This window comes from Denticeps clupeoides, chromosome 1, assembly GCF_900700375.1.
Source record: "Denticeps clupeoides chromosome 1, fDenClu1.1, whole genome shotgun sequence".
Taxonomy (NCBI): Eukaryota; Metazoa; Chordata; class Actinopteri; order Clupeiformes; family Denticipitidae; genus Denticeps; species Denticeps clupeoides.
Genome location: NC_041707.1, coordinates 24,325,671 through 24,340,378, shown reverse-complemented (window position 1 = coordinate 24,340,378; position 14,708 = coordinate 24,325,671). Strand labels below are relative to the sequence as shown.

At 39.4% G+C, this 14,708-nt stretch overlaps 2 protein-coding genes, 1 long non-coding RNA gene and 1 other non-coding gene across 9 annotated transcripts in view; 3 read left to right on the top strand and 1 right to left on the bottom strand.

Annotated features, from left to right (window-relative positions):
• Positions 1–6,583, top strand: part of dock11 (dedicator of cytokinesis 11) — a 59,786-nt gene extending 53,203 nt beyond the window's left edge. For 3 of the 5 annotated variants that reach the window (XM_028966736.1, XM_028966721.1, XM_028966796.1), the window contains 6 exons: positions 5–151; positions 853–1,063; positions 1,446–1,636; positions 1,819–1,916; positions 2,213–2,351; positions 4,215–6,583. In XM_028966736.1, the coding sequence (XP_028822569.1) occupies positions 5–151; positions 853–1,063; positions 1,446–1,636; positions 1,819–1,916; positions 2,213–2,351; positions 4,215–4,304 (876 nt within the window). In that variant the 3' untranslated portion in view covers positions 4,305–6,583. Of the gene's footprint in view, positions 1–4; positions 152–852; positions 1,064–1,445; positions 1,637–1,818; positions 1,917–2,212; positions 2,352–3,980; positions 4,001–4,214 lie in introns of those variants that run through there. The other 2 variants (XM_028966747.1, XR_003745447.1) reach the window with 2 other exon arrangements.
• The window catches only part of LOC114776533 (uncharacterized), a 36,718-nt gene extending 29,827 nt beyond the window's left edge, over positions 1–6,891 (bottom strand). The window contains exon 1 of the long non-coding RNA XR_003745585.1: positions 6,817–6,891. This is a non-coding gene — a long non-coding RNA (uncharacterized LOC114776533). The remainder of the gene's footprint in view (positions 1–6,816) is intronic.
• A 45-nt stretch (positions 6,892–6,936) lies between these two features.
• Positions 6,937–12,134, top strand: il13ra1 (interleukin 13 receptor, alpha 1). 2 transcript variants are annotated; one of them, XM_028982275.1, is made up of 10 exons: positions 6,937–7,168; positions 7,338–7,462; positions 8,501–8,645; positions 8,995–9,091; positions 9,187–9,371; positions 9,456–9,592; positions 9,781–9,901; positions 10,458–10,554; positions 10,695–10,764; positions 11,003–12,134. In XM_028982275.1, exons 1-10 carry the CDS (start codon positions 7,093–7,095, stop codon positions 11,087–11,089), a joined length of 1,140 nt encoding a protein of 379 aa, XP_028838108.1. In that variant the 5' UTR covers positions 6,937–7,092; the 3' UTR covers positions 11,090–12,134. The 2 variants fall into 2 exon arrangements, with proteins under 2 accessions (XP_028838108.1, XP_028838100.1); XM_028982267.1 differs by having other exon boundaries at positions 11,000–12,134.
• Positions 12,135–13,622: 1,488 nt separating this feature from the next.
• On the top strand, positions 13,623–13,696 carry trnar-ucu (transfer RNA arginine (anticodon UCU)). The gene has a single exon. It is a non-coding gene; the product is annotated as a tRNA-Arg (tRNA).
• Positions 13,697–14,708: the final 1,012 nt, after the last annotated feature.

The window sequence follows — 14,708 nt, the reverse complement described above, 5'->3', positions numbered from 1 at the left end:
ACAGGCTTTCTTTGAAGAGGAAGATGGGAAGGAGTACATATACAAAGAGCCTAAACTCACTGGCCTGTCTGAGATCTCTCAGCGTCTGCTTAGCCTCTACAGTGAAAAGTTTGGTTCAGAAAATGTCAGAATCATCCAAGACTCAAATAAGGTAACCAGCATATTACAATCTGAATGTGATTTTGTTTCATTGTTGTTGGCACAATCATAGTCCTGTCATAGTCATAACCAGGGAACAGTTTGACTCAGGGCATTTACTGATAAGATGATGAACTTTCTGGATTCAGCCGAAATCCTTTGATGGGAAAAGTTGAAGATGTATAAATCATCAAATGATTAAAATATAGCATTTATGAAGTCTACACTTAATATGAGGATGTCATTGTGCCTCATTCACAATATCTACTGATTTTCTAGAATTTGTTCTCGTCTACATGGTTTCATTACATTATGTAGAATGAATTGTATGGGCCATTTGCCTAAAAACAAAACTATAAAGTAGGAAACATCTTCAATAGTTCTGTAGTGTTGGTATGAAGTGAACATCAAATTATATTTTTGTATGTTGGTAGTGCTATGCAGTGAACTGATGTAGTGTTTGAAAAGTGAAAAGCCTTGAAAAGAAATGACTTGATGTTTGAGGCCAAATCAGTAATGATAATATGTAATCTTTGAAAATAATCTTTGACTTTATTATTGAGGGCTCTTGAGTGTGTTTAGAGTGTGTTCCAATACAAAACAAGACAATACTGAAGGCCCGAATCTAAAGGAAGTGTATTTTTGGTCGGTGAATGAAGGCCCATTGACAATTTTATTGTCACGTTCATGTTATTTTATTTGATAACATGATAGGTCAATCCAAAGGATCTGGACCCAAAACTGGCACATATACAAGTAACTTTTGTAAAGCCATATTTTGATGAGAAGGACCTCCAGGAGAAGAAGACTGACTTTGAGAAGAGTCATAACATCAGTCGCTTTGTCTTTGAGACGCCGTACACACTTTCGGGCAAGAAACATGGTGGAGTGGAGGAACAGTGCAAGAGAAGAACAATCCTCACAAGTATGCTTGCTTCATACCTCATCTCATACCTCACATAGAAACAGCACTGACATAAAATTCATCCTGAGATTCATATGAATCGCAGCCTTTTTGCCTATAATTAATTATTTTTTAAGAATGAACAAATTTGAATCATATTTAAAATCTTATTTAATTCAATGAATCTCCTAACAAGATTATTAGTGATGTTTGGAGAGGGTTGTCTATATTGACCACAAGCATTATGTTTCACTTTGTTGATTAGCTTTACATGGGGAAAAAATTCCATTCCATTCACACTAAACACACTCACACACACATACTAGAGACATGTTTTCCAGACAGGTCTCAGCTTGTTAGTGCACTTTAAAGTCACCTACACCCACTCTCTTTTTATGCATAGCGGCTAACTGGTTCCCGTATGTTAAGAAGCGAGTGGAGGTGTCAGGGGAGAAACAGCTGGAGCTGAAGCCTGTTGATGTGGCCATAGATGAGATGCGTGATCGCACAGCCGAGCTGGACAAGCTGTGCTGCAACCAGGAGGTGGACATGATCCAGCTACAGCTCAAACTGCAGGGCTGCGTCAGTGTGCAGGTAGAGCACCACTGCGGCAGCTTCTACATCCTGATACAGGACCCTCACATGATCCCCCTCACTTTGAGAGCAGTCACAGCTAAATGCAGATTAGGACGAACACATCATAAATGTATGATAGTTTTTACCTGAAGTTTCCAACATTGCCTTCCAAGTTGCCTTCTGTTGCTGCTGTCTGACAGGTGAATGCAGGTCCCATGGCCTATGCTAGAGCTTTCCTTGACAAGTCCAAGTCCAGCCAGACCAGCAAGAAGGCAAAAGATCTCAAAGATATATTCAGGTGTGTACATGTTGCTTGTACTGAGATGATGATTTATGCAAAAGGTCATCTTCATATGCATCTTCTTATATCTAGGCCCATTACAGGTACAGAATAGAGAGGCTTCTGTCAATAACTACAGGAGCACTAAGGATGTTTTTAATGTGCAGAGCATATTCCACATCTATCGCATCATTTAGCATTCATGACTGAAAACTTAATTTATGTTCTTCATAGGGGTCAGTGTGAGTTGAAATATTGAACTACTTTAACTGTTCTATCTTTTCTGTGAGGATCTGCATTTTTCTGTTCTTCAGGAGGTTTGTTCACGCCTGCAGTGTGGCTCTGGATGTCAATGAGCAACTCATCAAGGAGGATCAAATTGAATACCATGAGGGGCTGAAGGGCAATTTCAAAGACATGGTGAAGGAACTATCTGGCATTATTCAGGAGCAGGTAGGGCAGAGATAAACTTGTAGTCACATACACTTATAAGCTGTTTTTTCTTATGAAATTGGTTTTGGTAACAAATGGCAACTTGTAAATCTAAATCCATGATGTGAAAGGACGTCAGAGGAGCAGCTTCTGTAATTGCTGGTTAATCTGTAATTGCATTGATATTACTGCTACGTGACTAGCTTCACACACACAGGCTTGACCGAACATTACATGGACCATGTACTATGGCAGTGTTCCTCAAACTATGGACCAATCAAAATTGATCAAGTCACTTCTGTTACTGCGAGCCCCTTCACATTCTACAATGTTCAGCATTCCCACCCTTTGTCTCATTCAAATCTTTCACACACACATGTGCCTTACAAGGGTTATCAATAAAATCAAGTCTGTTTTCTTGATTTTTGAAGCATCTATCACATTATTCCGACACAGTATGAGCCAGAGCCAAAAACGCAATTACGAGTGAGGCAATGCTGTATAAGGATGCTGGTCTTGTTCATATAGGTGTACTGGTGAAATACCTACTTTATTTTGCAATCAAACCTGTCTACTTATCAGCTCACAAGACTCACTAGTTTTTCCCACAGACACCCAATCACACCAAGGCCATGTCAATAACTCTGGCATGTAAGGATTTGTGAATGTTCAAAATATTGGGTTGCGGCCATGTTGTGGCTGTTTAGTGAACAGCAGTGAATGAATGAATCATTTAAACCATGATAATTAGCTTTTGTTGTATGTTATCACAATTTCACATAACTCTGTGTTCATCAAAATGTATTAATCTGGTAAATTTACCAGAGTAAATTATCACCATTTTCTGTAAAATATGTTTTTTATTTATTTATTTATGTATAGAGTCTGTGCAGTTCATTTATTTGCAGTGTGTACATGCAAACATATTATTAATGTAAATATTTAAATATGATTTTTAAATGGCATTGGGAATGGTTTTCTCCTTTTTCTAGGTTTACATGCATGGTGTTGGTGCCTCAGCCATGCTCTACTGAGCAGCTAATTATTGTGGCTGATGTTTAATTTACATGGATGAGATTTATTGTATTTCCAGGGTGTTCGAAGTGGGTACTCCACCTGTATGAATGAGGAGACTTTGATTCTCTTATTTCTGTCCTGTACATCTGAAAGGCTGGAATGGCCACCTCTAAAATGGGTTGCAACATGCCTGCTGTCTGTCATACAATGACACATAGGGCAGTGTGACTCAAGGGGCACCCACACCCATACTCAAAAACATGAAGTGCCATTATTCACATGGATTTGTCCTATCACTCTGCACTAGGTCCACGCTGAGAACGTAAAGACCATGGCCAAGTGGAACTTGCAAATGCATAAATAAGCATTTTTCCGAAAACACACACATATTAATTAATCACACATGAAATTAATCACACCTTGCATGAATTCAGTTGGTATGTTGCTCTACTTTTGCTTTGCTTTACTTGATTCTTTTGGAACAGACAGCAGATGAATGAACCAGGCGCTTACATTGAATGGGATTAACTTTGACCAGACCAGAGCTCTTTTTTCTTTCCAAGAAATATTTTTTTCCTTTCAGTGTTACTAACCAACTTTTCTTTTCACTTCCACTGCCTCCCTCAACCTTAGCTTCAGGAATGCTAAGATGTGTAAGTGACCAGATAACTGATACCATGTTGTGTTATCATGTTATGTTGAAGCTAAAGCGTGTCCCATGTATTTTTTTGGTTCGGGTTCTTACTCAGTCACTCAATCTTGTTTTTTTTTTGTTATTGCATATCATCATGGCATTGCTGTTAAGGTTATACAAATGTGTAGGCTATCACAATTAACTCACAAATAACTTTTCTTTGTCATCCATAGATCTTCCAAGAGGACATGACACGCTCTCTGCTTCAGAACTCAATACACGTATTCCGGGCCATAAGTGGAACTTCCAGCGAGCTAGGCTAGAGAAACCCCCTTCAGTCCTCGTCCACTCCCCTCCTACATTCCAGTAGGCTTGGGACAGGTCCCATGCATCTGCTAAGTGTAGAATTGCACCATCCAAGTGCTTTGAAATGTAAAATGTTGGTACTGCTTGAATCACAGGGCACACTTGAAGCCGTCTTGATGTCACTGTGGAATTTTCTGGCTAACCTCCTGGACCAAGCACTTTTTGATAATGTCCGTAATTAAGAGCAACTGGCTATTTTGTTATGTTATTGTGCTGAAGTGACACTCTTCCAGACAAGCTTGAAAATGCATTTTATTGTATTTAAAACTCCAACACTTAATTCCCACTCTTTCTAGTTTCAGATTGCAGAATGTTTTGATTGCATGATCAGGTTGAGGCAGGTTAGGAATGTCATATAGTCAGTATTTGTTTATGAGGCATGACTTCATATCTACTACTGATTACACTCAGCCCAGCTTACAAAGATTGTCGCTCTTCTGCTCTTTGCTTGTCCATACATTTCCATCATTCTGCTTTATAGTAGGAGTCCAGCTAAAGTTGACCTGGGCGATTCAACTCATGATGGATTTGAAGGTCTGCTGTGTTAGAGTACTGAATATTGTGGTGTATTATGTTGCTTCAGGATTTAAAATCCTGCCTTAATTTTCTTACGCCTTCATCTTTTCACTGCTGCTGTCAGGAACAGTGGCCTTCTAGAATATTCTCAGTGACTCTGTTGTTTAAGTGCCTCCAAGAGTCTAGTAGTACAAGGCAATATACTTTTTAGAAACTACCCCCCTTCACAAAGGTTACTGCAGTTAAAAAACTTAATAGTTTAATTCTTCGATATCTCAGATTTGCCTGCTTTGATATAACAAAAGTCTATGGCAAAAAGGCACTTCCTTGTTGTGGTGACTGTAATGTGTGAGGACTCTCTAACCTCAGAAGTAAAGAGGAAGTGCAATTGCATTAGTATCCTGGCGACAATTTTTCATTGTCTGCCCAACTCGTTCAGCACATTCACAAAACCAACACAAGCCAACCCTTTCTGGTAACCAGCTCTGACTAGAACCAGTTAAAATATGAACCAACTCCCTTGTCTTCATATTTGTGCCCAGTGTGGAGGAGTTTTAAACCACTATTAAATGGAAATGTGTTACATTTGGATCCTGGTACAGTTGTTCTGAGCCTTTTTGGACACAAAAATGCTGAGCAACATGATTCCACTTGCAGTGTTATATATGTCTCTTCTTAGTACAGTCTGATGGGGTCATGAAGCTTGCTTGTCTGTAGCGTCTCACTTGAAAAATGCGGCCAAAATGGTGCACTAACTAAACCCACCTGCCTTACAGTCAGACAAGCTGTAAAACCGTATTACTGATCAGATGCAACTGAAAAGAAAAATCTGACAGAAGCATTTTTGTTAATTATTTGCATGGATCAATAATTTTTTTTAGATATGTTATTTAATCCAGCATTAGGCAGCTAAACCGCTCTTATTTCACACCTCAATGAAGTGCCATGATTAATTAGAAACAGGGCAGAAGCAGTAGTCGCAAAACATGTAACTGCTAATAGCTTCACTTCCTCAGCCAGGCAGTTTCCACGAACATCGGAAGTCGAACCATGAACAGTTCCTGAACGATCCATAAGGGCAGGAAGCGGTATGGGCATCCTGGTGTGCTGCAGGCCTGCCCATTGACGTGTCCTGCTCTGATTCAGTCGAGTCCATCAAGCAGCTCGTCATTTATGATTCACGTGACTTATCGCCAGTGGACCGTAGCAGCTCTGCTGCTGATCTGAACAGTTAATGAGTTGTAAGTGTCTTGTTTTGTATAGGGAGTGAAAACACTGATGCAGTGGTGTTTTGCATTGGAAGGACATAGAGACTAAAGTGGCTTCAGTTGCGGGATGACTCTGTACAAAAGTTCTTTTGACTACATTCTGTATGTATTTAAAATGAACTCTTACTTTTAATGAGAATACATCTCAAAATAATTAAATAATAATGCTGTATTTTTTTGTTAATTGTAATTAAGATTCATACAAAGCCTTCTGTTATTATTATTATTTCACTCTTTCACACACACTCAAGTGTCACATAGCTGCGCTGAATTATGTTCAGAAGATATGCAGATTTATAGAATAGGAAATAAAAACGTAAAATAATGTGTAAATGGTTATCACTGTAATTACAGGGAAATGTTTTTTTTTTTTTTATTTCTGGATGTATTGACATGCTTTTATTCGTGTAAAGTGCACATGTCTCTTTCTAAATAAAGTGAACTGAAGCCGCTCCGGAGTGAGAGCCACATTTTCCCCGAATAATAACAAAATTATTCCGCCAAATAATAGTCGGTCTCTTTCCTACGTGCAGCGAGAGCGGGTGAACACACGGTTATTAACACTACAATTAAAGAAGACGGGTGAGCACACTTCAGCACCGCTGTAAAAATTCGTACACCTCGACCATTTACGCAGCTGTATAGATTTTAAAACCACTTTCCGGGTGCGTTTCACTACACCTACCTAATTCCCCGAACACGTGGCTGCTCTCCCCATCTGGCCCCGCAGTCAACATCCGCGGCGTGACGTCATCCGACCCCTCCCACATAGTCGCCCACATACGTCATTATGGGCGGAGTCCGCTCTATCAGGAGAAGAGCGCAGGAGCGAGCTGTTACTTTTCCTCACGGCGCACTCCTGATTTGGCTCTGCTATTACTCGGCCTTTTTACTCTGCTTTGACGGAGTTTCAGCACTACAACGCCACACGTTTTTATTAAATTTTTTTACCCCGGGAAAGATGATTTTGACACACTGGAATATCTCCGTGGTCATCAGCTTGTTCGTGAAGTTTTTCGCTGTGGGACAGGGGACAGGTGAGCACACCGCGCGACATTTTCTCAGGCTGGGACTCGGTACATCCAACGATTTCCGAAAATCCGTGACGTCAACTTGAATAAGCAGTTGCGCAATGAGTGTAATAAGCAGCACCACAGTGTGTCGATACCGTGTATGATTCGTCTTTAACCCCGCGACCTTCTCCAGGCCAGATTCCTCCTCTGGACGTGAAGGTGGTCTGGAACAATGAGTTCTGCCCACTGCTAGACTGGAGCAACTCCCACGGGAACTGTAATTACAACATCAGCAAGGTGAATGATGACGGTGAGAAGGTGAGTCCTGTCCAGGCACCATAGTCTCTGTGGACACACTTCCAAAGGTTGGAGACATTTAGGAAAATGTCCTTTGTTTTCCATAAGGGAAAAATGCTACTTCGAATTTAAAGTATTACAAAATGAATAAGTATTTTAAATAATACCAATAATTATTATTTCCATTTGCTGTGTTTGCAATTGTTTCCATGAGATTCTTTAATAGTCTGAAACTTTGTACAAATGATCGGTGTACAGACATCTTTGAACAGGAAAATAAAGTTGCTTGGCAGGTCCGATAAGGTTTAGTGCCTTGGAATTATGAGTAAGCTTTGCCTGGAACAGGGAAATGAAATGAAATGAAGTGAAATTATTAAGAGCTTCCTGCAGCATCTAAAACGGAAGACCACTAGCTCAAGATCATATTTATTAGCCTTGCAGGCCGCTTGATTGTTGTTGTTATTATTATAACCACATAAAATAATGATAGATTTTACAGATTTTTCAGGTTGTGGGAGACAGGCCGGACATTTCAGTTTCGGCTGAGGCAGGGCAGAAGCAGTATTGTAATTATACGAAGAAATCATGTTTGATTGGCATGATCCAGTTCCATCAGAATTAGCTTTATTGGCTGTGCCTTGTATGATGCTGTACCATGCGTTGTACTGCCATGTCCAGATGCATATTAATGTTAGCATGTAAGTTGATACAACGTTGTACAACACTTGCTTGTTTTGTGAACACTTCTTTGGATTCTGAATCAGTGGTGGCCTAGCAGGTATGGAAACAGACCCGTAATTGGGAGGTTGCCAGCTCGAGTCCCGAACTGCCAAGGTGCCACTGAGCAAAGTACCGTCCCTACACACTGCTACCTGGGCGCCTTTCATGTTTGCCCACTGCTCACTGTGATGGTTAAAAGCAGAGGACACATTTTGGTTGTGTTACTGTGCTGTGTTGCACATTGACAATCACTTCACTTTAACAACAGTTTTGGCTATTTCAGTTTGAACCAGATTCCTTGGTTGAAATGTCTGAAATATTCTTTTTATTTGCTTACAGAGTACATTGTACAAAACATCAGAATCTTTCTATAGACTTAATTGCATGGCACGGGATAAGGATGTGACCTTTGAAGTGAGCGCACAATGTACAGACAGTGATCAAGAAAGAAAAGCCGTTTCTGTAACCATTCGGCAGCACCCAGGTAAGTTCAGTAGGGTAGCTTGAGGCAGCGTTGGGGTTTTATCAGGTCAATGAGGGCCTCTGTCCCTACCTAAGGCACATGCTGTGACATATAGTCAGCAAATTTACACTGTTGTACAAGCTGCAAACTGAATTCTTTACATTAAAGAAATGACACTTTGATAAGGTGTTGACCCAAAGAAAGATATATGTATGTATTTTTGTGAGATACTTAATAAGGTTTTACCTACTTTAATTAAATAAAAAAGTGATCATGTTTAAACAATGTTGAGTATGTATCATGGCTTCAATTCAGTTAAATCAGTTTATACAATTAAAATGTCACTTTTTAATTTTCATCTTACCAACAGCCTTTGTGAAGAACTTTCATTGTGTTGTCTATTCACGACACTCCATGAACTGCAGTTGGGATTCTCTCAATAACACTAACATCCATCTGTACTACTGGTGAGGTCACCATTGTTTTTTTTTTGTCTTTTTGCCCACTACTGACATGACAGGTTTTACTGTTGAATCTTTTTAAACTGTATCTTACTCCTTAGGATCAAGTGGCCAGAGAGGTCACCATTGAAACCCTGCACAACATACCTTTACAATGGGACTATGAAGACAGGCTGTCACATACTTTACAGGATTAATAATAAAAGCATAACCCCTAACATCTTCTTTCTGTTGAACGATATCGGCTCCAATTTGAATAACACCTTCTGGACGGACCCTAAAATAGGTGAGATAAATAAGAATTGATCACTTGGTGCTAAATTGGGTATGCCATCTGATTTGTTATGAATATGTTATGATTTTTTCCTAGTCAAACCTGATCCTCCAAAGCTTAGTGTAAGCCTGGAAGGAGACAAACTCTTGTTTAGGTGGGACACTGACACATTTGATGCTAACTGCTTGAAATATGAAGCCTTCTTTTCTAAATGTGGCTCTAAGCAAACAAAGGTAAGGATGACCTCACTTCAGCAGGTTTACCTCACTAAACTCAGCAGAACCCTTCTTACAACAAGAAGTTGGGTATGGATATGTCTTTTGTACACTGAAGCCCATATTATAACACACTGTACTAGTGCTAGTAAAAGGACTTTCATCCACATTTGATCTATAGTCTATTCACTGACTGTGCCCTACAGAATTTTATAGATAACAGACACATAGAAGACTACGACCCAGCTTGTGAATACAGGATGAAGGTGAAGTCTGTTTTCACATGTGGGTCAGGAAAGAGTGACCTGAGCAAGGAAGTGGTCTATGGTATGTTTTATTAGTTAATGATGAAAATGACTCTCCACCCACACATTTCAGCAGTACAGAGTCTAAAGTGTAGTCTTATTCACAAAGTGCTAAATGATACATACATAAAAATGCTGTTTAAAACAAACTGCAGTTAAACTATTCTTCCACAATCTCACAAGGTTGTCCTCCACCTTTGGGTGGTCTTAATCACTGTAGTTCAGATCTGCCATTTTGGAGAGGTTATCCCAGTCTAGTCATATTAATTATATTAATTTCCAATGTATATCTAGTATTACAATTTGTTAGAATTTTATGCTCGTATTTTTTCTGGAAATGAATTTTTGCCTCAAAATTAATATTTTGGCATATTTTCTAATAAGTAAAATAGTTGGGTGCACGTCTATTGAATTTTTGAAAAGTTTATTCATGGCGGTCAGTGCAAACTACAGACACTTCATTCCTATACTAAACAACTAAAGATAAAAAGTATATTTAGACAAAAACGATTTATGCTAGGACCAAGCTAGTAATATGACCAAAGCATAAAAATGTTTTTCTACCCCACATTTCCTAGGGAGAAATGATTCATCAGGTGTTCTTAAATTTGTGCTTGTCACCTGCATCTCTGTGATGGTCTGCCTGTGCATTATCCTGTTTGTCCTGTATAGGCAGTAAGTTTCAGATGTATTTCTCTGAAAACATTCCACCCTCCCCTGATTACACAGCACTTTCTTTTTTTTTTCAACAATGTGAAGCAGTTCAACACTCCTTTCAAGCAAAAGTGAATGTTTTACTTCTGATCATATTTCAGATATAAGGACAAACTTTTGCCGAAGATTCCAATACCTGCAAGACTAATGGGTTGGGACAGCCAAAAACCGGTTTGTGTGGTTTTAATTAATCATAGATTACCCTGCACTCTAGTTTTTACAATTGTTAGACCTTGTAAAAGATGTGTAGTAGTTATTTATTACATGGCACTATCAATCTGCATAGCCCAGTTCTCAGTGTTGCCTTATGCCACTGGGTGTATTTTTGGAGACAGTGATCCCAGATCAGAAATGTAAATGGAGAAACAGCCACTGTGTAGTTCTGACTCATTTCCGCTTTTCCCAGCAGCCTAAAGCACTGTTTACTCCTGCGCCTACTAAGTACAGCAAGGTCTGTTTGCTGTCTCCAGTCCAGCCTGAAACTCCATCCCTCTAATCCAGAGCACAGACAGATCAGATCCATCCACACAATGTGTGATCCATGTGGGAGATTCCATGGTCTGACCATGATTGTAAATGGAACCTAGAACAACTGCTCACATTGGACCGAGTGCTTCTGAGCTCATTGTTTGCTGCTGTTCTTACATGGAATGCAATGGGAGTTGTCATTTTCAGGGTTTCTGATGACTAAATAATTCCATTGACTCCCAGATGAGGGGGGTGTGCATGTGTGTGTCCACGTGGAATGAACAGTTACACTAAACAATACTATCTGATCCAACTGACATAAGAGGAGATGGTCTTCAGGAAAATGTGATATTAAATTGTTCACTACAGAGGGAATAACAAAATGCTCAAAGAACTGCATGACAGCAACTTTGTTCTAATTTTTACGGGTTATCCATCTTCAGGTTATCCATCTACATTCTCCTTTACAGAAATAATGTGATGATTGATTTTTTTTTTATGATTGTGAGCTCCTACATGTCCAGTTATGTCCTGTTTGTTCTGTTCATTGTACAAAAAAAGTTTTACTTTTCTCTTATAGAGCTACTGTACAGAATTTAAGTTTTTGTTTAGTTTAGTGTGTGTGTATATATAATAGAATTTTTTTCTCTTTCTTTTATGATTGCACTGTGGGGGGTCTGTGTGAAACATTATTTCAATAGACTGTATACTGTGTATACTGTTGTACTGACAATAAACCTATCTTCAATCTTGAGAAGGTAGAATGTCTGTAAGTGAACGAACATGGGAGCTACATCTTTAAATTGACTAGATGCAGAAATGAGCCTGTAACTGCTGTCAGTTTTTTTTTTATTTGTCATTGCACAATATTGTGAGACTGGGAAAGAAGCTGCATCTAAGAACTGTGGTGATCTTGCGTTAAAGGCATCTTTAAAATGTACAAATTTAGAAAACAAGAAATCCTGGTCTTATGCTGACCTGTGTTTTTCCATTATATATTAGGGATGTAAATATGTTTGTTAACGTATTACTGTTTTACACTGTTTACTAATAAAAACTGTATCTTCTCATTATGCAACTTTACAGCAGTTTGTCAGTAAAATGAAGGGGCATTTGTTAATATTGAATGCATAAAATGAATTTGCAATATCAATTTGGCCTCTGTCCCTACCTAAAATTCCCCAAAGTCACACACTTAAATGCCTGTTTGCTAAAACAGAGTAAGAACTCTCTCAGTATTATGGATGAAAATGTGCTTTTCATTCAGGAAATCTAATGTTTAATGATGAGTTAAACAAAAACATATTATGAGTTAAATAAAGATACAGAATGATGCAAATATCTTGAGCTTTATTGTCATGTTAGACAGCATAGTGAAACGCTTCTCTGGAACCTGGTGCTACGTGTAACATTTAAACAAAGTTACAGACAAACAAAGTGCAAACATGGCACACAGACAGTGCAAGAATTACATTTAAGGCAAATAAAACATGTAGACAACAAAAAGTCAGACACCACTAAACCTGTCAAATGAGTGTAATGTAAGGTGCCACATACAAATAAGGTAAATACTGATGTGCAAAGTCGATAATATATTCTAAACAAACAAGTGTGTGTGTGTGTGTGTGTGTGTCCGTTCTGTCCCTGAGGGTACAGTCTGGCAGTGATGGCCCAAATGCTTTGGTACCTTTTTCCATAGCAAAAGGGTGAAGAAAATATTATTTGCTTTCTTCATTAACAAGAAACTGCAAGAAGTTAAACTTAAAGAATCTATTAGTTTTACTTAATGATTTGGTGAAGCACTTCTGAATAAAGGGATTTTGTTCTGACAATTCTTATTACAATGCAGTCAAATGTAAAGACCTGATAATTGTTACTAAAACATGCGTGATGTTTTAATGTTTTATAGAAAAAACGTAACTTCAAGCCAATTAATTCCTCTTGCATACAGGATGCTAGAGCAACGTCGCCATCTTGGATCTAATCTGACAGTCGAGCTGTGACGCAGATTCGTGTTGCCAGATATCCAGACAGGAAGACGCACATTGGAAAATGACATCCAAATTTTTAAAGGTGGATCCTTTATGTATGCAGCACACAAAAAAATAAAATTGATAATGCCCTTTTAGTTTTAGCCAGAAATGGATGTAAATCAAGAAAATTTGGTACCAACATCAGTGGAGCAGTATGCTCTGTTTTTGGTGAGAAATGATATTGTAACTTCTCACATGGTTCTAAAAGCTGCATAAAATATGTTCGGGAATCTTTAAATTAAGGTCTCTTTCAGGCTCTCTGTTTATGATTTCCTTCTTTTCCTGCCAAAGAACATAAGAGCAGTTAAGCAAATACTTACTTGCAACGTAAAGTAAAAATATGAAAGCAAGGCCTGTGCCGCTTTAAACAGCTTTCGTACTGAAGTGAGGTCGCTGCGCCCTCTAGCGGCCGGCGCCCTCAGCCGCGCTGGTACATGCGGCGTGGTCCTGATGCTGCGAGTTACTGTAAGAGAGCGATGCAGAGCACGTGCGGATCTAAAGGAGGCCAGCATCCTTCCTATTGGCTCAGTCTCTGTGGCGCAATGGAATAGCGCGCTGGACTTCTAATCCAGAGGCTCCGGGTTCGAGTCCCGGCAGAGATGGGTCATATGAACCCAGTGGGGCATGCTCTTTTTTCGAACAAATATACGATATAAATGCATCACGCTGTTCGGCATAAACGCTGTTATAACTTCTCAGATTACTTACTAAAATGTGTCCTGGTCTGGTTCATTGTTAAAGTCACGGTCATTGCAGTGGCTGATTAAATGCAAATATTTTTTTTTTTCATCTGGCAAACCTCTTTTGTAGTTTAAGCAAATGAAACATAGACAGAGGCCTAATGCACAGCAGAGTAATATATCTGATAAATAGTAAGCAACGAATTCAGTGTGCATTTTATGACGCTTTCACTTTTCAATCATTGCATTTTTATGGAAATACAACAATAGCAGCACAATAGCTAACAATATTACAATATTGCTAACAGATTTGTTAATAATATAAAATACATTTATTTACAAATACAATGAAATGGCGAAAAACAACTGTCCAAAAAAAAACACTCAACTAACATGGACTATGGGTGTAATTATATTGTTATTATTTGTTGTTGTTATTGGGATAACGACAATTCGAATTCGACTTTTGAATGACTTTTATGCTGTTGTGAGAACCTGTGTTCACGACGTGGACACCAGAGGGCGCCACATCCTCACGACCGGAGATCCATCACACGTAATAAATCCACAGAGCAGAACAGACGGTAAAACTCCACATATGACTTAAAACTATTACAAGTTACAAACACATACAAGCAGACGGAATACCAATTACCAATTAAACAAGAGAAAAAAATGCCACCCGAGCCGTAGGCCTGTGGGGGGTCGCCTGGTGGACCGCGGGCCGCTGCGTGGTTTGGGATGCGGGGAGAGCGGCTGCGGCGTCCGGTGCTGGACGAGGCCGAAATGTTTCCTTTAGGCCCGCGGCTGCCCTCCGCTGTGTGTCGGTGGTGAGCTCCGGAATGGAGTGGGGCTTTGGGTGGCTGCGGGGGGGTCGGCAGTGGTGAGGACGGGAAAGAGAGAGAGAGAGAGAGAGAGAGAGAGCGGGTGGGGG

Coding starts and splice junctions, on each gene's coding strand:
- il13ra1 (XM_028982267.1), top strand. CDS start 7,093: ATGATTTTGACACACTGGAATATCTCCGTGGTCATCAGCTTGTTCGTG. Junction 8,646..8,994: donor AACCATTCGGCAGCACCCAG/GTAAGTTCAGTA, acceptor TCTTACCAACAG/CCTTTGTGAAGAACTTTCAT. Junction 10,555..10,694: donor CTGTTTGTCCTGTATAGGCA/GTAAGTTTCAGA, acceptor ATCATATTTCAG/ATATAAGGACAAACTTTTGC.